The 22,728-nt window shown below is 40.0% G+C and overlaps 1 protein-coding gene and 1 pseudogene across 2 annotated transcripts in view; both read left to right on the plus strand.

Annotated features, from left to right (window-relative positions):
- The window catches only part of mast1a (microtubule associated serine/threonine kinase 1a), a 50,407-nt gene that overhangs the window by 25,356 nt on the left and 2,323 nt on the right, over nt 1-22,728 (plus strand). Inside the window, exons 4-27 of one of the 2 annotated variants that reach the window (XM_087799647.1) lie at nt 4,541-4,629; nt 5,040-5,115; nt 5,186-5,258; nt 6,682-6,842; nt 8,056-8,131; nt 8,532-8,741; nt 8,830-8,931; nt 11,330-11,462; nt 11,641-11,708; nt 11,959-12,035; nt 12,685-12,893; nt 13,529-13,667; nt 13,954-14,086; nt 14,570-14,735; nt 14,821-14,922; nt 15,243-15,365; nt 15,487-15,596; nt 16,530-16,693; nt 17,643-17,887; nt 20,458-20,709; nt 20,953-21,185; nt 21,476-21,598; nt 21,965-22,101; nt 22,346-22,533. In XM_087799647.1, the coding sequence (XP_087655773.1) occupies nt 4,541-4,629; nt 5,040-5,115; nt 5,186-5,258; nt 6,682-6,842; nt 8,056-8,131; nt 8,532-8,741; nt 8,830-8,931; nt 11,330-11,462; nt 11,641-11,708; nt 11,959-12,035; nt 12,685-12,893; nt 13,529-13,667; nt 13,954-14,086; nt 14,570-14,735; nt 14,821-14,922; nt 15,243-15,365; nt 15,487-15,596; nt 16,530-16,693; nt 17,643-17,887; nt 20,458-20,709; nt 20,953-21,185; nt 21,476-21,598; nt 21,965-22,101; nt 22,346-22,533 (3,389 nt within the window). Of the gene's footprint in view, nt 1-4,540; nt 4,630-5,039; nt 5,116-5,185; nt 5,259-6,681; nt 6,843-8,019; nt 8,132-8,531; nt 8,742-8,829; nt 8,932-11,329; nt 11,463-11,640; nt 11,709-11,955; nt 12,036-12,684; nt 12,894-13,528; nt 13,668-13,953; nt 14,087-14,569; nt 14,736-14,820; nt 14,923-15,242; nt 15,366-15,486; nt 15,597-16,529; nt 16,694-17,642; nt 17,888-20,457; nt 20,710-20,952; nt 21,186-21,475; nt 21,599-21,964; nt 22,102-22,345; nt 22,534-22,728 lie in introns of those variants that run through there. The other variant, XM_087799641.1, reaches the window with a different exon arrangement.
- Nucleotides 2,098-3,717, plus strand: LOC148088714 (uncharacterized; annotated as a pseudogene).

Here is a 22,728-nt window from a genome sequence, read left to right on the forward strand (position 1 = left end):
AGGTGAAGTCTATGCACCTCAAGTTTAGTGGACTTCCAGAGACGCTCAGTCTTTCGACAAAGTCTCTTCAGACTCATTTGTCCAAAGGCACCATTTTTTTTCTGAATTTTCAAGTTCGATTTAACAGTTGCCACTTTATCCAGTATTTCAACACAATGAGTAGTGAAACAGTGAACCAAACTGTCCACGTCTGGGCAGTCATCAAAGGAAAGAGCGTCAAACATAGCAGAAAAACTGTCTGCAGTATCGGCTGAGATGACACGCCTCTGAGACCTAACTTTCAAAGGCTTAGGTTCAGGGATGAAGTCCAGGTTAAACAAGAAAAGAGAATGATCACTCAGATGGACATCATGTACAGATACATTAGAAATGTCCAGGCCAAGAGTAAAAACTAAGTCTAAAATGTGGCCTTTTTGATGAGAGCAGCAGAACTAGATGTGACGTCATCAACATGAAGATTAAAGTCTCCAAGAATAAGAACAGATTCCATTTAAATAATGGAAGATAAGAAGTCACTGAAGTCTTTCAAGAACACCGCCGCAGGACCAGGCGGGCGGTAGATTGACACACAATAGAAAGGTCTTGTAGAACCAAACAAGATCATCTGAGACTCAAAAGAAGTGAATTCCTGTGTCTGAATCACTTTGCAAGAACAACTCTCCCTAAAAACTGTAGCAAGACCTCCCCCACGACCAGAGAGGCGAGGCTTCCCCAGGACAGCGCTCCCTACTGGACAGAGTTCGTTCAGATGAATAAACTCTTCCTCTCTCTGCCAAGTCTCAGAAAGACATAATAAATCCAAGTTAACTCTTGTGAAAAGATCATTAAGAATAAAGGATTTATTAGTAATGGAGCGAACATTTATAAGTCCTACATTCAGCACCGATGACGTCACTGACGACTCTGCGTCACTGACAGGCGCGCAGAGCGAGATCTTTTGAAGTGAACAGCAGTCACATGGGTGACAGCTGTCACTCACGTTCAACTCGGTTGTAAAAGCCGAATCAAAGAGAGGAAATGAAAAAATCTTACCACCTTTCGTTGAGGTCTGAGCAGACGGCAGCGCTGACGTGTCGTCACACACTTCAGTGAGAGGAACGTCGATCAAACATCGATGACGTCCGATGACGTCAGAGTTCTTCCGAGTGATCGCGACTGCGCGTCTCATCCTGACCTGTACTCCAGACCAACTCGATCGCTTGTGGAAATCGCCTGGAGATCGAACGATATTCCACAGAGTCCGAGTCGATCAGAAGCGGAGCCGGAAACACATTCACTGGAAGTTGGAAACGGTCACGATTATAATCCTCCATCGACTCTGATGTTGAAAAAAGCATCACGATTATAGATCCGAGATGCTTGAGACATATCTTAAGTGATATGAGCATTATATCCGGACAAGTAGTCGTTAAAACGACTGTTTTTGGCAATTATTGCAGGAGCTTACGTTCAAGCAGGCCGATCAAAGGCTCACCGGAAGCGGTCGAAGGACATCAGTTTTATTTATTGCTTTCCCTTTTGAGTGGCTCTTATTTCAACCTCTATCTACACTGAAATATATTTATTTATTTTCCAAGCAAGCCTATCTATTTGAAAAAAAGAAGGTGGTTGTTTCAAATCTAGTTAATAAATACACTCACAGTAATACAATAATACATTTGGTTTCAATGTGATGTTGCAAGGAAAGGAATCATTATTAGCATAAACTATAAAGTATCTACCTAAAGAGGTCATCAGCAGAGAGTTTTCAAGATGGCGCCGCAGATAGCAGCCTTGGCACAGCACTCCGCAGGAATTTGGTTTCTTTTGTGCTTTTTCTTTGCTTTTTTGCCGTGCAAACCTCGTCAACTTCAGCAGAGATGAACTGGTTAAAATCAGTTAGTCATCCTCGGACATTTTACCAACTTTCTACACAAACCCTGAAGATTTTCTGGATTAATGAGGGTTGGTGTGCATATGTCAGATTCCAAACCTGGAATCACTGATCATAAACTGTCAGCCGGTTTTATTCGCCGCGGGAGTTTGCGTCTTTCATAATAGCTGCTGTTTACATCACCAAGCTGCGCCAGCTTTGCAGGATTAAGGAGGTTCAGGAGCATGGACCGGGACCACTACAACCAGGCCCGAAACTCACTGAACAGAGACATCAGAGCAGACAAGAGGCACTACTCTGAGAAGTTGGAGAACAAATTTGCATCCAATGACCCTGCTTTAGTGTGGAAAGGCCTCAGAGACCTGATCAAAACCTTTGCTTCTGAGCTGGCATCTGTCCTCACCGGGATCTTCAACAGCTCCCTGGAGAAGTGTGAAGTCCCCTCCATCTTCAAGCGCTCCACCTTCATCCCGGTTGCCAAGAAACCCCTCATCACTGACCTTAATGACTATAGACCGGTGGCCCTGACGTCTGTGGTCATAAAGTCCTTCGAAAGACTTGTGATGAACCACCAGAGGACAGCAACAGGACCCCTGCTGGACCCCCTGCAGTTCGCCTATCGTGCCAACAGGTCAGTGGATTACGCAGTCAACCTCGCACTGCACCACGTCCTGCCGCACCTAGACAGCCCAGGGAACTACGCCAGGATCCTGTTTGTGGACTTAAGCTCGGCGTTCAACACCATCAAACCCGGCAATCAGCACCGGCGCCCCCCAGGGATGCGTCCTGTCACCACTGCTCTTTTCACCAACGACTGCACCTCTGAACACCCTGCTGTCAAACTCTTGAAGTTTGCAGATGACACAACCGTCATCGGCCTGATCGTCTTGAGGTCGAGAGACTGGTTCGGTGGTGCAGCAGGAACAACCTGGAGCTCAACACGGTCAAGACTGTGGAGATGACGGTGGACTTCAAGAGGCATCCCTCACCCCTGTGCCCCCTCGCCATCAACACCAGCTCTGTGGACTCCTGATAACAATAATCTCCCGGGACCTGAGGTGGGAGGCTAACATCTCCTGCATCCCGAAGAAGGCCCAGCAGACGATGTACTTCCTTCATCAGCTGAGGAGACAAGGCCTGTTGAAGCATCTGTTGATTAACTTCTACAGTGCAGTCATTCAGTCGGTGCTTTCCTCCTCCATCACTGTGTGGTTCGCAGCGGCCACACAACAGGACAGCAGGAGACTTCAGCGGACTGTGAAGACTGCAAGACGGATCATTGGTGCCCCCCCCTGCCCTTCATTCAGGAACTGTATGAGTCCAGGGGATCATTGGTGCCCCCCCCTGCCCTTCATTCAGGAACTGTATGAGTCCAGGACCAAGAAGAGAGCAGGGATCATCATCAAAGACCCGACTCATCCCGGATTCTCCCTCTTCTGCCCCCTGCCCTCAGGTAGACGCTACAGAGCCCTACGGACAAGAACCAACCGCCACAAGAACACTTTCTACCCCTCTGCCATCTCACTCATGAACATCATGATGTTTTTTGCACTGTATTTATTAGTATTATTTTTATTTCTCTTGTATATTTTTTACATATTGTTTATACCTATTCTAATTTTTGTTACAAATTCTGGAGTCGTCCACAACCACGAAAAATTCCACGTATGTATACCAATATGTACTGGCGAATAAAGCTGATCTTGAATCTTGAAAACAATAGGATTATCTAATTTATATTTTAATGAAAGTAACTTACCATAATGGTAATTGATTAATCATTCTTTTTATATCTATCACTGTTGTAATCTCTGACAGTTTTTCTGAACTGCATGAAAGCATAAGCAGAATTTATTGTTCTTGTTCTTCTTTTTTTCCTTTGAATTCATGAGAAAACACACAAATCAATTTGACTAGGTTACGTATTTAAACAATTAGATGGAGATAAGACGCTCCTAAATCAATGTTTAGGCAATTATAGTACAGAGGTGTTTAGAATTTTCACATTTGCATAGTATTTTAAATCCTCTTAAAACGATGCGTTTTGTTACAATACTTAGGGGACAATTCAACAGCGATGTTCCATTAGACGTCGGCTGTAAAGCAACACATTTCCTGTCAACAGCTGCTGTGCTAAAATAATTTAAACACCTGTTTTTTTTTCTTTGTGCAACATTGCAAATACAATCTTTTCAGTTAATTCATTTCTGCTGGTCATGAAGTCTATACGATCTGAAGCAGGGGTTCTTTATTTGGCTACATCAACATGCAGGGCTGTGGTAAATTAATTCTTTAGTGAAGCGTTTAAAGTATCTTCCTGTAGCTAATGACATGCTATGTCTGGTGTTTTGGTATTTGCTGATGTAGTTAAAAGAGTGATTATTCTTTGTTTCTATTGCATCATTCCTTCAGCCTTGTTGGGGCAACATTTTTGCAATTGTCTGCAGGAAGGGTTTTCAGTTGCATGTGGACTGATGTCACTCCTGCTCACCAGGATTAGAATACAGAGCTGTTTATTTCATCTTAGTCCACTTGTGATAATGGTGAGACACACACAGAGAAGACACACAAACTCACAGATACGTTGTTCATTCCGTTCATCAGTGATCAATCTGGAAGTTGGTGGGCCTGTTTCAACCGTTGTTTTGTGTTTCTCCTGTGGTACAGTTGCAGAACCAGCAACAGGAAAAGTCTCATCATGACCAGCACATCACCGACCTTGCCACGACCTCACTCTCCACTGCCTGGACACATAGGTCTGTTTCTCTAGATTCATAGATAGAAAAAGCATACACGTTGTCAATTGAAATACCCTGACTTGCTGATGAAGTGTATTACTATAGTATACAGTGGTATGAAAAAGTTTTGGCACCCCTGTACATTTTCATGATTTTCCTTTATAAATCATTGGTTGTTTGGATTAAAAATCCCAGTTAAATATATCTTATAGGAGACAAACACAGTGATATTTGAGAAGTGAAATAAAGTTTATATGATTTACAGAAAATGCTCAAGAATTATTTAAACAAAATTAGGCATGTGCATAAATTTAGGCACCCCTATATCTTATTGATTTCAAACTTTTTCCTACCACTGTATATACAGTATAGGCGTATTATTGTGATATTTACCATAATAAACTGTCTATTCTTGTGTATTTGCCTAGGAAGTAGCCCATTGGACAGTCCGCGCAACTTCTCTCCGAGCGGTCCCGCCTACTTTTCCTTCGCCTCCTCAAGAAGGTTGGAAAGTTTTCACAAGTTTGTCATTTAAATTTTACCTGAATATGTGAAAGCATTTTTTGGTTTCCAGACCTGATGGCCGAAGATGGTCATTGGCTTCCTTGCCCTCCTCAGGGTATGGCACCAATACACCGAGCTCAACGGTGAGAAATTTCAGTTCATTGTTACACTTGTGTAATTTGTGTGAATGAAAGAAGATTGTGTGTTTTGTCTCGACATTCTGGGCTTGTCCTTGGTCTCGGCCATCAGAGCACCCAAAAAAATATTTATAAAACAAATATAACAATGTACAATAATAGTCAGCTAAATAATAATTTGAGCATCTTATTTAATTGAATTAGGTTGGATAAAATCTTTATTTGTCTAACTGTGTAGTCACACTAGCAAAGTTCAAAGGGGAATACGGAATACATATTTCTTTAAATCATATTTGTTTTGTTGAAAATACTACAATGTGAAAATATGCAATAGTACAACCCCCCATCGAAGGCCAAATCTATAGTACTTCTAGTAGTTATTTTCTTATAAAACAAAATGAAGGTGACACTCAAAGACTCTCCAGGCAGGTCGTCCAGCAGTAAAGAGCATCAAATCATAGCTAGAGAGAGTTCGACTGAGACGGTTCAAAATAAACCATCATTGCAATACATTGTTTCTATTTCATGTGTTATTTGGCCATGTAAGTAATTTTGGTTTTAATATTTTATTGAAAACCACTCAAGCTTTGTGCAGAGTATAACATACACAGTATAATATCATATACAACATGATTCATCCCCATGACATCATGCAAGTTGACTCTTGCTTCACTCTGAAGTGATTACACAGCTCAGATTCAAGCTTATCAAAGCGGACACGCGCACATTAAGCACACACATACACGTAAACAAGAACATGTTTAAGAAGTGCCACGGGTCTATATACAGTATATTAAATCAGTGGCTAAGATATTATCAACCAGATTCTAAAGATTAAAAGCAGAACCGCTGTAAAGGAAAGTCATAATTTTAGCCTTTAAGCAATGAACAGTCCCACGTGTTTACATGAAGATAAAGTGACTAGTGCAGCAGAAGAGGATGTCGCGTTTCAAAATCATCGAGGAAAGGTCATAGACCATGTACTAACAAGTATGTTGTTTTTTGTCTTTCCTGGATCTGCTCCATATGTGATGTGTCAGAGTCTAGATCAAACAAGACTTGAAAATGAGTTTTCTCGTCCTGGATCTGAAGCTATAAATAGTCCTGAAAATCTATACAGGCATCGATGATGAAACCAGAAGATGGTGTAAACCTCTTCGGTGGAGGATTTTCCATGTGTGAGCTGAATCTGTCTGCAGGGAAGAGCTGAAGTCATTCTATTGACTATGACGTTGTGCTGCTGCTGTGATCCCACATATTGTGTCTTTAGACTCCCATTGATCCAGTCTCCCCCTTGACTCTACAGGAAACTTCTAACTGAGAACCCATCAGGCACCGCAGGCGATCGATATTTTTATTCACTTTCTTTCCACACTGTGATCCATCTTGTCCTCCCAAACTCACATGAGATCTCTGTGTCTGCCTGCAGTCGTCTAGCTCGTCTCAGGAGCGTCTGCACCAGCTTCCCTTCCAGCCCACCATGGACGAGTTGCACTTTCTGTCCAAACATTTTGGCAGTACTGAGAGCATCACGGACGACGATGGCGGGCGCCGCTCGCCGCACATACGTCCTCGCTCTCGAAGTCTCAGGTATGAGAGGCACAGGAGGTTCACGGTGATGTAGTTCATATTTTCCTGATATTGTTGCTGTGATTCAACCTTTTGTCTAAAGTCACTATTAAATAAATATGTCTCATAAAAAATGTCAGAAAAAGATGTCAAACATATATTAGTATCACTACTGATTTGAATGTTTGAGTGTTGTAATGAATGAGGCCTTCAACTCTTTCTGCAAAGTTTGTGGACATTTTGAGGGCTAAACTGTTGAGTTTTTCCCAATTGGACATGTGTCCAGATGCCCAGTTGACATGACAAATATGTCTTATGACAAAGCTAGGCAAATACATTTTCTCAGAGGCCATATTATAGGATTTAATAAAATTAAATGTAATATATTTTAAAATTTAAAATTAAATACATCAAAAACATAAAATAAGTTATTAGTTATTATAGTAATTATTAATAAGTTATTGATTTAATTTAATATAAATTCAATTTTTAAATGTGATAGAAAAGCTCTTCATTTGATAAAAATGTAAAACATTACCTAATATCTTTAACAAGTTACATGTAGAGCTGTAGTAGTAATACAATTGTTACATAGCTGGAATCAGTGTTTGACTTAACAAGAGGGCCACACTTTGCCTAGGTCTGTCTTATGAGGTTCCGCTTAAAGATGCACAAAAAAGTAATTCTTGTCTGAATATGCCCCCCAAAAAATCCATCCATCCATCCATCCATCCATCCATCCATCCATCCATCCATCCATCCATCCATCCATCCATCCATCCATCCATCCATCCATCCATCCATCCATCCATCCATCCATCCATCCATCCATCCATCCATCCATCCATCCATCCATCCATCCATCCATCCATCCATCCATCCATCCATCCATCCATCCATCCATCCAGTGCAGGCAGGTCACATGGGAAAAAAGAACGTCACTTGAGATAACTGTTATGATAAGACACTTTAAATTAAATTTAATCGAATGGAAAGGTAACTTATTATCATAATGACTATGCCAAAATTTGAAGTGAATCCTACAAGAAATACATGAAGAAATTCTTTCATTTAAAATGTAACAGTTGATTCAATTGATGGAACAATGGGATCACTACATTCATCTATCCACAGAAATGAGGAATTCACTCCTCGGATGAACTGCAGAAGATTGATTTTCTTTTTCCAGTGCTTTCATGTTACATGGCTGCTTTGTGTGTTTGTCTCTCGGCAGCCCGGGGCGCTCACCGTCCTGCTATGACAATGAAATAGTGATGATGAACCATGTCTATAAGGATCGCTTTCCCAAGGTCAGCTGCGCACAAACAAACACTGTACAGTGATTAATTCCGTTTACCTGGGATTTCATTGGATCATTAATGTTTCTTTCATTTAAAATGTTCACAAATATCACATTGCCAAAGACAGTCAAGTAGAAACCAAAAGTACAGGAAATAAGGCTTAATGTATTTCTGGAAGCCAAGGAGGTCTTTCACCTTGAACCAGCACAAGGGATACCTCAAACACATTTGTTTTCGGGGCCAGTGGGTCACCTTGACCCAGAGATAACACAAGGGTTAAAGGGCTGTAATGTGATGTGAACTACTTGAATGCAACAATATATATCCAGTCAGAATAAACTGTTGAATAATCCCTGCTGAGTAAGTTTTCTTACTCTACTAAAGGTTTTCTTTTTTCTTTTTTTTTAAGGCCACAGCTCAGATGGAGGAGAGGTTGTACGAGGTCATCCAAAACTACTCTCCGGAAAATGCTTTACCTCTCGCTGATGGGGTCCTCAGCTTTATCCATCACCAGGTGGCAGAGCTGTCCAGAGACTGCCTGACCAAATCACGCGAGGGTCTTATCACCGGTGTGTACTTCTGTGAGCTCCAGGAGAACCTGGAGAGGCTGCTGAATGATGTGAGCGGAGAGGCTTCCTTCCTTTTCCTGTTTGAGTGAAAACAAAACCAAAATAAATATCACGACCATCGTGTTTTACCACCTGCAGGCCTACGAACGCTCAGAGAGTTCAGAGCTCACCTTTATCACGGAGCTGGTCAAGAAACTCTTCATCATCATATCACGACCTGCCAGGCTGCTGGAATGTCTTGTGAGTCACGCATGTCATATTTTACTCTTACTGATTATATATACAAGTGGGGCAAAAAAGTATTTAGTCAGCCACCGATTGTGCAAGTTCTCCCACTTAAAATGATGACAGAGGTCTGTAATTTTCATCATAGGTACACTTCAACTGTGAGAGACAGATTGTGAAAAAAAAAAAATCCAGGAATCCACATTGTAGGATTTTTAAAGAATTTATTTGTAAATTATGGTGGAAAATAAGTATTTGGTCACTTCAAACAAGGAAGATCTCTGGCTCTCACAGACCTGTAACTTCTTCTTTAAGAAGCTCTTCTGTCCTCCACTCCTTACCTGTATTAATGGAACCTGTTTGAAGTCGGTATCTGTATAAAAGACACCTGTCCACAGCCTCAAACAGTCAGACTCCAAACTCCACTATGGCCAAGACCAAAGAGCTGTCGAAGGACACCAGTAAAAGAATTGTAGACCTGCACCAGACTGGGAAGAGTGAATCTACAATAGGCAAGCAGCTTTGTGTGAAAAAATCAACTGTGGGAGCAATTATCAGAAAATGGAAGACATACAAGACCACTGATAATCTCCCTCGATCTGGGGCTCCACGCAAGATCTCATCCCGTGGGGTCAAAATGATCATGAGAACGGTGAGCAAAAATCCCAGAACCACACAGGGGGACCTGGTGAATGACCTGCAGAGAGCTGGGACCAAAGTAACAAAGGTTACCATTAGTAACACACTACAACGACAGGGAAGCAAATCCTGCCAGACGTGTCCCCCTGCTTAAGCCAGTGCATGTCCAGGCCCGTCTGAAGTTTGCCAGAGGGCACATGGATGATACAGCAGAGGATTGGGAGAATGTCATGTGGTCAGATGAAACCAAAGTAGAACTTTTTGGTATAAACTCAACTCGTCGTGTTTGGAGGATGAAGAATACTGAGTTGCATCCCAAGAACACCATACCTACTGTGAAGCATGGGGGTGGAAACATCATGCTTTGGGGCTGTTTTTCTGCTAAGGGGACAGGACGACTGATCCGTGTTTTAAGGAAAGAATGAATGGGGCCATGTATCGTGAGATTTTGAGCCAAAACCTCCTCATCAGTGAGAGCTTTGAAGATGAAACGTGGCTGGGTCTTCCAGCAGGACAATGATCCCAAACACACCGCCCGGGCAACAAAGGAGTGGCTCCGTAAGAAGCATTTGAAAGTCCTGGAGTGGCCTAGCCAGTCTCCAGACCTGAACCCCACAGAAAATCTGTGGAGGGAGTTGAAAATCCGTGTTGCTCGGCGACAGCCCCAAAACGTCACTGCTCTCGAGAAGATCTGCATAGAGGAATGGGCCAAAATACCAGCTACTGTGTGTGCAAACCTGGTAAAGACCTATAGTAATCGTTTGACCTCTGTTATTGCCAACAAAGGTTATATTACAAAGTACTGAGTTGAATTTTTGTTATTGACCAAATACTTATTTTCCACCATAATTTACAAATAAATTCTTTAAAAATCCTACAATGTGAATTCCTGGATTTTTTTTTCACATTCTGTCTCTCACATTTGAAGTGTACCTATGATGAAAATTACAGACCTCTGTCATTATTTTAAGTGGGAGAACTTGCACAATTGGTGGCTGACTAAATACTTTTTTGCCCCACTGTACACTGTATATAATTTTTTTTTTTTTTTTTATCAACCACTGAGATTCAGTTGTTATCACTGGAATATAAATAGGAATAAAAACATACCCTAGAGTTAGGTATAATGACGGACAGTGTGACGTTTAGGTTAAATATTATTTCAAAATATCATATCAAAAATGATAAAAAGTAGATATCTTGCTGCTTTGTATTTAACATGATCCAAATAATACATAAATTTAGATTTTATTTTTTATTTACCTGCCAACCTGAGTTGTAAACAAAACGAATTACATCCTTTTTGTTAAAGCCTGTGTCTGTATACTGTGGAATATAATCCAGGAAACGATTGGCTACGAGAAAATATATTCACTACCTTTTTTTTTCTAGAGGACGAAGGTATGAGAGAAAACAATATGCTCTACCTCAGGCATTTCTTTCAAATCAAAGTGATTTTCATCATCAACAAGAGTGAGGCTGGTTTGTCACTCGGCACCAAAGGGCTTGCTGCCTAAAGATAAACATGTCGGAAATCCATGTTTTTTTGGATGCATATGATGTAAGATACATAATTTGAAAACACTAGGGAACACTGGAAAAACTAAAAGAAAACAACACAAATAACAAATATTTATAATGAGTTGTAAAAATCAGTTACATCAAACAATTTGTATAATAATAGGTCATTTTTAAAAAGCCAAATGCTTCTGTGTTTCTATCGAAAGTTTTGAAAATGTAATTCTCATGGCATTTTTTTTACCCCCAATGACAGGAGTTTAACCCAGAAGAGTTCTATCATCTGCTAGAAGCAGCAGAGGATCACGCCAAAGAAGGACAACTGATGAAGGCTGACATCCCACGATACATCATCAGCCAGCTGGGACTCACCAGGGACCCTCTGGAAGGTAAAAGAGACTTTGAGGACTGGGACACTCAGACCATGGCGCTAACATAATCTCTGCAGTGATAGTCTTGTTGAGAGGCACATTGTAAAACACTTGAACTCTGTTTTTTTGTCTATAATGTGTTGCTCCACTCAGTAAAAGTCTAATGTTCCTGCTTCAACCTGCTTTCTTATTGCAGAAATCGTAAGTCCTGACAACTACGACAGCGAGGTTCCGCAAACTCCAGAAACTGATGACTCAGCAGAGGTGAAAGAGAAAACACTATCTCAGAGCTGTAAATACAAATTAGACTTGAACTACACTTTTTGACACTGTACAAATGAATGATGCTCCTTATTGGAGTAAGTTATAGAAAATGTACTTTTATTTTATTGAATTTAAAACATAAGATTTAAACTGATCTGAACTCTTTATTTGCACCTTTATATGCATGTTTATATATGTTGTATTTGTATCCATATCTTATAACCAGCTTAACGTATCTTTCTGTCAGCAGGGAAGGGGGAACCCAATGAAGCCACCTACTGAGGAAGACTTTCAAAGCATCAAACTGATCAGCAATGGAGCGTACGGGTAAGAGGTTTAGAGCGGGAGAATACAAACAGATCCAAAGTAAAAATAAAAACCATGAATTAATTTAACACAAGACATAGAAGATCATAAAAAATTTCAAAACGTTTTTTTTTTTAAATATTGTATACTGATATGTTTTATTTTTAGAATGTAACAACTATACAATAATCTTGTCTGATTTCATTGTATTTCTTGCATTTAAAAAGCTACAAGCATCATTATAATGAGAAATTTCAGTGTGATGCTATATTTTTGTTGTGCCTGAGATATGAGGAGTGATGAAATAACTGCTTTTCCCTTAAATGCTTCAAACTTTTATTCCTCTTGTTTTGACATGCTATTCCTGCACTAAATATAAAACAAAAATGCTGCTATTCTATTCAGTCGTGACATTTGACATTTAATATTAACTGATTAAGCTCTGACCTCTCTCTGACCTCTCATAACAAATAGTTGACTCTCGAGTCGCCCGTGATCTTATTATTATAACTATGATCCTCATTGTTATTATTCCAACTAACAAATACTATATGGTTAGTCCTACTTTTAATCCCAACTGGAATCATGTTATTTGAGAATACAGGTCCATCACTTTCTGCCGTGACACTGAGCAGTGTTGTACCGACGCTGCTCTCTACTTTCTCTCCAGCGCTGTCTACTTGGTGCGACACCGGGAAACACGTCAGCGGTTTGCTATGAAAAAGATTAACAAGCAGAATCTGATCCTGAGGAACCAGATCCAGCAGGCCTTCGTTGAGCGAGACATCCTCACTTTCGCTGAGAATCCCTTCGTCGTCTCCATGTTCTGCTCTTTTGAAACCCGAAGGCACTTGTGCATGGTCATGGAGTATGTAGAGGGTAAGGTTATTAGGTTAAAGTTAACAATTAGAGACTACAATCATCCATTCATCCATCCATTCATACTTTTTTTTTTAGTAAGTCGGGAGAGTTGGGTTTTCACATTAATTGCCCTTTCAAAAAGAGTCCGATGCTAAAAGACTGAAAGGTTTTAAGATTATAGTAATGGATTACATTTACCGTAAGTGCTTCAAATAAAAATAGAAAAGTATTTTGGAATTTAAATTGAATTTACCACTATAGCACCCAGCACTCCTGTTATAATTAAAGCTATCTAGCTGTGTGTTTTTTGTTTTAAGAAAATCATGTCCTAAGTAAATGTATTGCAATATTGATCATTTCTTAAAGTATAGAATGTTATTTAAGGGTACTATTTAAAAGTTAAAAATGAAAATGTGCTATATAACCAAAAGGTCAATATATACAATCGACATTTATTATTATTAAATAAAAAGGAATTGAAAAAGTATCAAATGCTTTCAATTAAATATGTTTGTGCTCTTCTTTTGATTGTATTATTTAATATCATTAACTTTGAGTTACATCCCAATGGCTCATTACTTAACATATCACTTTGATGAGAGAATAAATGAGATCAAATACTTTCTAGCGCATGCAGTTTCTGTGATCTGCAGGTGGGGATTGTGCCACTTTGTTGAAGCACATCGGAGCTCTGCCCCTGGAGTTGGCGAGGATGTACTTTGCTGAGACTGTTCTGGCTCTGGAGTACTTGCACAACTACGGCATCGTGCACAGAGACCTCAAACCTGACAAGTGAGACGAGATCCAAGTCTTGTGAAATATTCCCAGATGTTGTGCCGTCCTCATTTCACCTGATTGTCGTCATTATGTTCCTATTATGAGTGATTTGAGGTGGAAAAGGTGTCCATTGACAACAAGGGGTTGTTAATTGTTGTTAAAAGTCCTGCAACGTAAATGACTGTGTTGAGTTCACTGTTACTGTGTTATTGTGGGTAATGTATTAAATACGTGATTTTATCAAGAATAATTTATGACCTACAGAAACTTCCTCAATGCTGTATTCTGTTACATCTTTCAGCCTGCTGATCACCTCCATGGGTCATATCAAGCTGACTGACTTTGGATTGTCCAAAATGGGCCTGATGAACTTGACCACTAATTTGTATGAGGGACACATTGAAAAGGATGCAAGGGAGTTTCTAGATAAGCAGGTAATGCAACCAGAGAAGATTAAATTATTAAAAGTTTAATAATTGATTATAAAAAAAGGTTAAAAAAAACAAACTTCTATTTGACATAACTTCTAATTGATGACTAATGTAAGACTTCTGGAATTCTTGTCTTTTATCATCATTGTGCTTTAAATAATATAAGGAAGTAAGTATTAAAAAATCTAATGAAAAGTAATCATCCAGAATTAATGATGGAGAATCGTGCAGGATAAAATAATAGATGTTAAAATAAGCCATCAAATCCAAAGTGAAAAATACAGATATATAAATATTGAGACATTCATATGCTACGTTAATAATGTGACGAACTCGAAGCAGCACAGGTCTTACAAGTCACATTGCTGTAATCGAAAACATATTAAAGGTGTTTCGGCTAATTCTTCTAGAAGTAATCAAACTGACAAAAAAGAATTGCAGATATTTTGTCCACTGTTCTTATCCTGTGTCTTATGTCTACTCAAGGTGTGTGGAACTCCAGAGTATATAGCTCCTGAAGTGATTCTCTGTCAGGGATACGGGAAGCCAGTTGATTGGTGGGCGATGGGCATCATCCTGTACGAGTTCCTGGTGGGTTGTGTGCCTTTTTTTGGAGACACTCCTGAAGAACTTTTTGGACAGGTCATTACAGGTGAGAGAGAAAATGGAATCTAAAACATTTATCAATCGATAATTGATACAACCTGCCTGTCATTGCTCTTCTTTGAATCTGCCAGACGACATTGTTTGGCCTGATGGAGATGAAATGTTGCCACCGGACGCTCAGGCTCTCATCTCGGCCCTGCTGCAGACCAATCCTCTAACCCGTTTGGGCTCAGGTACGTCATATATTGAGATCATTACTCATCGTCATAGATGCATGTTTAAAAAAAGAAAGAAAAAGCTTAGCTTAGGTTTGAATTGTCTTGTAACTTATATTTTGTAAACAAAAAATAGGAGCTGTCCACATAGTCTTGAAGATAATGCAATATAAATCAAAATAATATGTCCGAGAAATTAAAGTTTCTGTTCAGTTGTATATATTTCAGAATTTTTGGGGGGACATTTCCCTTCATTGACAGAAATTTCTGTTTTTACATGGCACATGGGCACATGGGATATATTCAATTGTTGGTGTGTTTTCTACTTTGATCAACAGGGGGAGCATTTGAGGTGAAGAAAAACTTGTTTTTCTCCGAGTTGGACTGGAACAGTTTGCTGAGGCAGAAGGCTGAATTTGTCCCTCACCTGGAGTCGGAGGAGGACACCAGTTATTTCGATAGTGAGTGTGTGGATTCATGTCTCCGTCATGCTCGTCATGGCTCAACAAAGATTCTGTGTTGACTCTCACAAGAAGTGACGCTGCATATATTTGAAGCCTGCCTCACCTCCTCTTCTGACAGCACGCTCCGATCGCTACCACCACATCAATACATACGACGAGGATGACACCAATGATGACGAGCCGGTGGAAATCAGACAGTTCTCCTCCTGTTCTCCTCGATTCAGCAAGGTGAAACTCTTCCTCCTCGACTGCTCCTGACATCTGGGTCAAAGCAAAGATTTCAGATAAGGGTTTTTTAACCTGTACTCACGACCGAGTCAGTGATTTAGTGTGAAGTTCATTCTGTTTCAAAATAGCTCGAGGTAAGGGAATGTTGGGACTTGACAGACACAAGTGGCTTACTTCGAATGGGTGTATTTCAGGCTTTTTCCCCAAATCAACCATGTAAACTAAACGTAAATTAAAAATGAAAATGTATTGTTAAACAGGGTTAATATAACAAAAAATAAGATGCTGATGTGAAGCAAAATTGGGACACGAACAATACTTTGTTAGCTGATACCTGAGATAACACGAGGGTTAAAGTCATTGACAATATGCAAATAAATGCTCTCCTTCTTAAACATCCACAAGCCTCACGCATGGTGACTTTCAAAATAAAAGCTCAAACATCCAAAAAACTTAAATGCACTTCCAACTTCACAATAATAAATAAATTATCCAAAATCGAAAACAATGTACAACAACACTTAGATACATATACACATACATAATACACTGGGGCGACACAAAGGTGATCAGTAAGATGGTTTTGCTCCAGTTAGCAGAGTTGAGGCTCTTTACCGTGGTCACTGGTAAATATACGCAGTGCCTCCTACTCATGTCTCAGTCAGAGTGCTGCTCATGTGGTTGCAAAATATAATGGCTGCACTGTATTAAACTAAAGCTGTCTAATGGAATTACGTTTTCTTTTTTAACAGATTAAATAAACATTTTGCACTACTGTTGGCAATAAACATTTCTTACACTAGAATCGAGGGTAGAGAAGTAGCTAACTAATAATCTACTTGAGAATGTGTGGTCAGCACTTTGTTTGTTTTCAAATATTTTTCAGTGTGTGTGAACGTCAATCATTTCTCTCTCTGACTGTGACTCGGGCAGGTTTACAGCAGCATGGAACATCTTTCTCAGCTGGAGCAGAAAGCCACAGCTCCTGTGTCCCGGCGGGAGCACAAGAGTGCCCGTGAGGATCGGGTCACCAAACGGGAGAGCCTTGGCAGCTTCAGCTTGAGGGACAAAGGCTGGAAGACCGGGTCTCCTGAGTTGTAAGTCCCAAGAAATAAGTGTTAGTTCACCCAAAATTCGAATTTCACTCATGTTCTACTCACTAAGGGTTGGGATTATTTTCAGTAGTCCATTCCCTTTTAGAGTTATAGGCAAAAATAAAAAACAAACAAATACCTCCGTATTGCTTGTCTGTAACGTGCCTCTTGTTGTGACACCTTGACAATCCCAACCCTTAGTCCATATGATGATGAGTAGAAAAAAAGTGAAATTTGAATTTTGGGTGAACTATCACTTTAAAGTCAAAAGATTAGCTTTCATTTTAGCTCTTTGTTTTATGTTCTTCACCTCAAATGTTGTCTTTTTACAGCAGTCATGTTTCATATATATACATTTAATAATAGACATAATGGTCTTGTTAAGTTTCTTCAAAATAACATATTTTGGGTAGTCTGATGAAGTCACTGCATCAACTCTGAAGAGATTCACAAAAGAGATTTTTTCTCTCATTTTTGTTTCTCACATTCCTTTTCTTCTGCTGTCATCACACATTTTCTCCAGTCTCTTGATAAATTATAGAAATATTCCCGCTTTGACCTACTTAAGTTGTGCGCGGTATTTGGGTTGCACATGTTTAGTGATGGATATAAAACAACAGCTTTTCCTCATTATTTGACTTTCTTCACACTAATTAGCTGCACTTCATTTAGAGATGCAGTTTCGTTCTCACTGATGTCAAATATTCACCCACAGCAAGGCACCCAGCGTCATTAAAACCACGCCGGCATAGCAGCTTAGAGGGATGACGAGGATCTGCTGGGTCTGCACTGACAGCTGAGATCAAGCAGCTGCAACAGACAGTTGTCTTCGGCTCAATTCAATATGTATCATCAGGAAAGCTGCTTTGAAAGAGAACGCTCATATACTCTGTGTTTATTTTAATATCTCGTCCTTACATAAACAGTTTGATGTTATGGCCTCTGATTGCAGGAAGCGCTTGTCTTGTTCAGAGTCCATCTATACTGAGGGGGATTCCAGCCCTCCTCTGGGAGCTCGTAGACGCTTTTCAGCCCTGATGGACACGCACCGGTTCGCCTCGCACGTTGACGGAGAGCCGGACTTCCTGTCCCGCCAAGCACCCGTCAAGGTTCGGGGCACCTCACTGGACGGCAGCAATGTTCCATCACCCAGTCTGCTCTATCAGAAGAACAGCCTTAAAGAGATCAACGGAGCCGGTGAGAGCTGCTTAGAAAATCATGTGTACTGGTGATGAGACAAAGAACTCCTCCAGCAGAGCCTGAGTCAGTCCTTCATCAAGCTTTATTGTGGTTTAACTCATAGATCTGAGTTTAACGATCATAACATCCTAGAAGGCTGATATGTTTGTATGAGATCAATAATGTATGTTGGTGTTACCATGTAAAGCTTTCAGGAGTTTAAGTTGTATTCCAAATTCTAGAAGCCAAGGGAAAGAGGAGAGCACAGGAGAAATGTGATCACGCTTCTTAGTCTTAGTCAGAACACGAGCTTCAGAGTTCTGAATTGATTGGTTGATTGATTGATTGAGATCTTTATTGACAACAGTTAGATGTTTGAACATACATAGACACACCTGCTGCCAAAGGGATGAAAACACAAGAAAGCCAAGGCTTATTTCCAGTGTGGTCCCTTTGTGTGAGAGTGTTAGTGTGTGTGTAAGGTAAGGTAGAACTTTATTGATAAATAAATTGTTTTTTTCCAATAGCCACATGACACACGACACATAGGACACATCAGTGTCCGTGAGTGTCTGCAAGTGCATGTGTATAATGTCAAGTGAGAGAATATGTGTGTGTGCCTCCACAGAGAAGTTGGGGTAGGGAGACAATTACAAAGTGCAATAACTATAAAACAATATTAAAATATTAAATGAAATAACAGTTTCTCATATTTCTTGATCCATAACGTGCTCCCAGCAGGTGTCGATAGTGTTCCTACAGCTGGTTGCAATCATCGTTAAATAGAAGTAGAAGAAGAAGCTGTCGTGTAATTTCCTGTTAGTACATAGCGGCAGTGTTTGATTTGAGACATACTATCTGTGGAGAATTTGCGTTCTAGTTAGTATGGACACTATCCTGATGCATACTAACTGCCAGTGCACTGTCTAGCGAGCTTCTGCGCTTATTCTCTATAGTAACGAAATAATGATTACGATTATTTGCTACACTTATGTTTTCAGTTGTACTGTAAGTGAACCTCCTCTATCTAGTTGGATGTTTTTAGCTTTTAGTTTTAAGCCTGTTGCTATACCCGGTTACATTTAGACACTCTCATAACTGACGGGGTTAGACCTGTGTTCCGATATTTTTTCATTAAAAAATGCTGTCTTAGCTCTCTTAATGAGTCTGTTCACCTCATTTCTGAGGGTCTTAAAAGCTTTAAAAACCTGTTCATCCTTATTTTTCCTGAACTAAGAAAGAGTATAATTTCTTAGCTTAAAAGATCTTCTGATTTATTCAATTACCCAAGGTTCAGGTCTAACTTTCAGAGGAAGCGCTTTAATTGGAGCCATTTCATTAACCACAGTTAGAAACATTGTTTTAAAAATTATTTACAGACACACATCTGATAACCCGAGACCAATCCATATTCAACAGTTTTTGGTTAAGCTCCACTGTAAGACTTAATTTATCTTATTCTGACTGAGTTATGCTAGCCCAGAGCTGATTTCTGGATCTTACTCGTACAGAAAATTAAGGAGTGGTCACTTAGCCCCAAATCAATAACCCCACTATTAGAAATGTTGTATTTATCTGTCACCAGCACCAACTCAACCATAGTACTGTATGATTTAGTTATCCAAGTGGGCATCTGCATTAACTGAGTAAGGTTAAAATTGGAGCAGAGATTTTGGTGTGCCTTGAACATGAAGTGGTGCTCATCCGAAACATCGGTGTTCATATCGCCTAGTAAACACACCTCCCCAGTAACACAATCATCAGACCTATTAAATACTTCCTCAAGGTGGGAGATGCCTTTTGGTGTTGTTGTGGTCCATTTTTTGATTGTGTTTATACTGGATAATGGTGTCAAACCATATCTAATTTCCATATCCAAAGCGTTTACTGACTCTAAAGCTCTCAGCATTAATATTATGATACACTGGGTGAGCCTGTGCTCTTTTCTCAGATATGCTATAATTAAGAACATAACTAGTATTAAAAAGTGTGAAAATAAAACCATATGTTAAGAGATCAATGAATATTCCAAGGAAACCTGCTGTAATATCAGACATTAAGATTTGGCCACATCACTTACTTTGCAGTTATTCTGATTCTCCAGCCACAGATCTAGGCTAAAAACGAGTCACACTGGACAAGATCAGGTGCTAGGCTTTAAAGGTTGAGACCATGGCCAGACGCTTGATGGATCTAATGGTCCGTAGCTGTAGCCGTAGCCTGGTCCACATGGTTGAAGCTGAAGCCTAGGCTTGGTAGTCGATGGCTAGAGCCTGGGCCTGGTTATCGATGGCTGGAAGTGTCAACAAGCGGAAAGATTCTTCTTCCGTTTGTTGACATCCTTTTTCACTCACATGAATGATACTCAAGATAATCCTGAGAGAAGAGAGTCACAGTAGTCCACCCTGGGCTAAAAAGCATAGATGAACTTCTCATCAGCGTCCTAGGGAGAGATATGCATGATTTTTAAAATGTTACGAAAATGGAAATAAGCAGTCTGATGTCTTATGTTGTTTTATGTTTATGGGTACAAGACAAACTATGTTGATCATATTCTAAGAGCTTATACATTGATATCATTCTCACAGACAAGTCACCAAAGCATGGGGAGACACCAACTATAACTAACTCCACGATATCTTCGAGCCCAGCAGCTGTGGCCAGTGATGTCATCACTCCATTGTGTGACCCGGTGGGTCCACGTGCTACCAATGACCTGGTGCTACGCAGGGCTAGGCACCAGCATTTGTCTGGTGATGCAGATAAGCGCAATTCTAGACCAGGCAACAAGGTCATCAAGTCTGCTTCTGCCACAGCACTGTCAGTCATCATTCCTTCAGGTAAGAAGACAACCCTTGCTTTGGATTTAGAAGGTACGAATAAACGCTACGGGTTTACACAGTCAGTATGAAAGTACTATAAATACTTGGCAAAGGTCTGTATCTAATTTATTGGGTATTTTTCTACTTAACATAATGTAATCTTTAAATATACTGTCATTTTTAGATTTTCTATATTGAATTAATGAAAACATATGTTTGAAAAAACATCCGTGTTCAGCTGTATCTGCTCCTTTCTTTCAGTTGATCAACATTGTGGCTTTTCTCCTCTGGCCAGTCCAATGTCTCCTCACTCTTTCTCCTCCAACCCTTCATCGCGTGACTCTTCACCCAACAGAGACTTCTTCCCAGCGGTCAGTGTGCTTCGTTCCCCGATCACCATCCATCGGTCCGGGAAGAAGTATGGATTTACACTCAGAGCTATCCGAGTGTACATCGGTGACAGTGACATCTACAGCGTTCATCATATTGTTTGGGTAAGAATTGTTTTATATTTTCAACTGGATCTTTTCCAAGTTTAAACGCATACAGGATTATTGTCTTGTTGTTTTAAAACAAGTGAAAGACAAATATAAATGAAAGGTGTGATTTTTCAGGTGCCATCACTAAACATGCCCTCACATTCATGCTTTTGTTTTCATTATATTTATTAAAGATGTCTTTTCAACATGGAGGATGAGTGACTTCACACTCGTCTATATGAAGGTCACTGCTAAGAATGAAGCTATATTCGTTTTACCTTTCACATCTGATGTTTGTGTCTCAGCATGTGGAGGATGGTGGGCCCGCCCAGGAAGCTGGACTGTGTGCAGGGGATCTCATTACTCACGTCAATGGCGAGCCTGTCCATGGTCTGGTGCACACTGAAGTTGTAGAGCTGATTCTCAAGGTAGGCATGTGTTCAAGTGTTTTTTAAATCCTTTTGCCAATCTTGGTGTACTTTTGAAAGCTCCTCTGCAATATTGATCATTTTTTAGCGTCAGATGTTTCATTTTTACTTTTTTGTCATGATGTTGCTTGTGTTGACAACTTTTTAACTCCTTTAAACACTGTTGGTTAGAACTCTTTCAATTACAATGTTGGATATTTCAAGGAAGTTTTCCTGTGTAAAGAAATTGTAAATCTGTCTTAAAATTAACTTTATACGATGTTGCAGTGAACTCTTTATGTCTGGGTTTCTAGATTTTAGTCCACCAGAATATGTTGCAACAACTAGACACAGATGAATGACTAGACACTTTCCTTGGGTTTACAGAGCGGCAACAAGGTAACTGTCACAACTACTCCTTTTGAAAACACGTCCATCAAAGTGGGTCCAGCTCGTAAGGCGAGCTCCAAGTGTAAAATGGCTCGACGGAACAGGAGGACAATGGGCAAGGATGGCCAAGACAGGTACACCTCCTCATGTGTACTTTATCTTCAATTCCTCTATTATTCTTGTTTTTAAATAAGGTTTTTGATAGTTTTATTAAGTAAGTAAGTAGGTAAGGGTTATTTCTACAGGACCTTTCTAGACTAGGGTCACAAAGTCTTATTATTCATGCATAGTTAATTATATTAATTTATATACTGCCAATAACCTTTTACTGTTTCATATAACTTTATCAAACAAACATGGATTCTCCTTCTTCTGCAGTAAAAAGCGCAACTCACTGTTTCGCAAGATCACCAAGCAGTCAAACCTCCTGCACACCAGCCGCAGTCTGTCTTCACTCAACCGCCCTTTGTCCTCAAGTGAGAGTCTTCCTGGCTCGCCGACTCACAACCTGTCTGCCCGCTCGCCCACGCAAGGATACCGTTCTACGCCAGAGACCTCCTATCTTGGTGGGACAATCTACACAAATCACTCACATTGATCTGAAATTGACAAGGGTCTGGAAAAACATCAGGGATCATATCACTGAGACAGAAAACTGTGGCAGAAATTTGACAAGCTGATTTAGGAAATGAATCATGATATTATAACGTACATACGGTATATTTAAACGCATGGATAAACCAGAAATAAGTAGACAGGTA

Source organism: Callionymus lyra, chromosome 1 (assembly GCF_982586985.1).
Source record: "Callionymus lyra chromosome 1, fCalLyr1.hap1.1, whole genome shotgun sequence".
Classification (NCBI taxonomy): domain Eukaryota; kingdom Metazoa; phylum Chordata; class Actinopteri; order Syngnathiformes; family Callionymidae; genus Callionymus; species Callionymus lyra.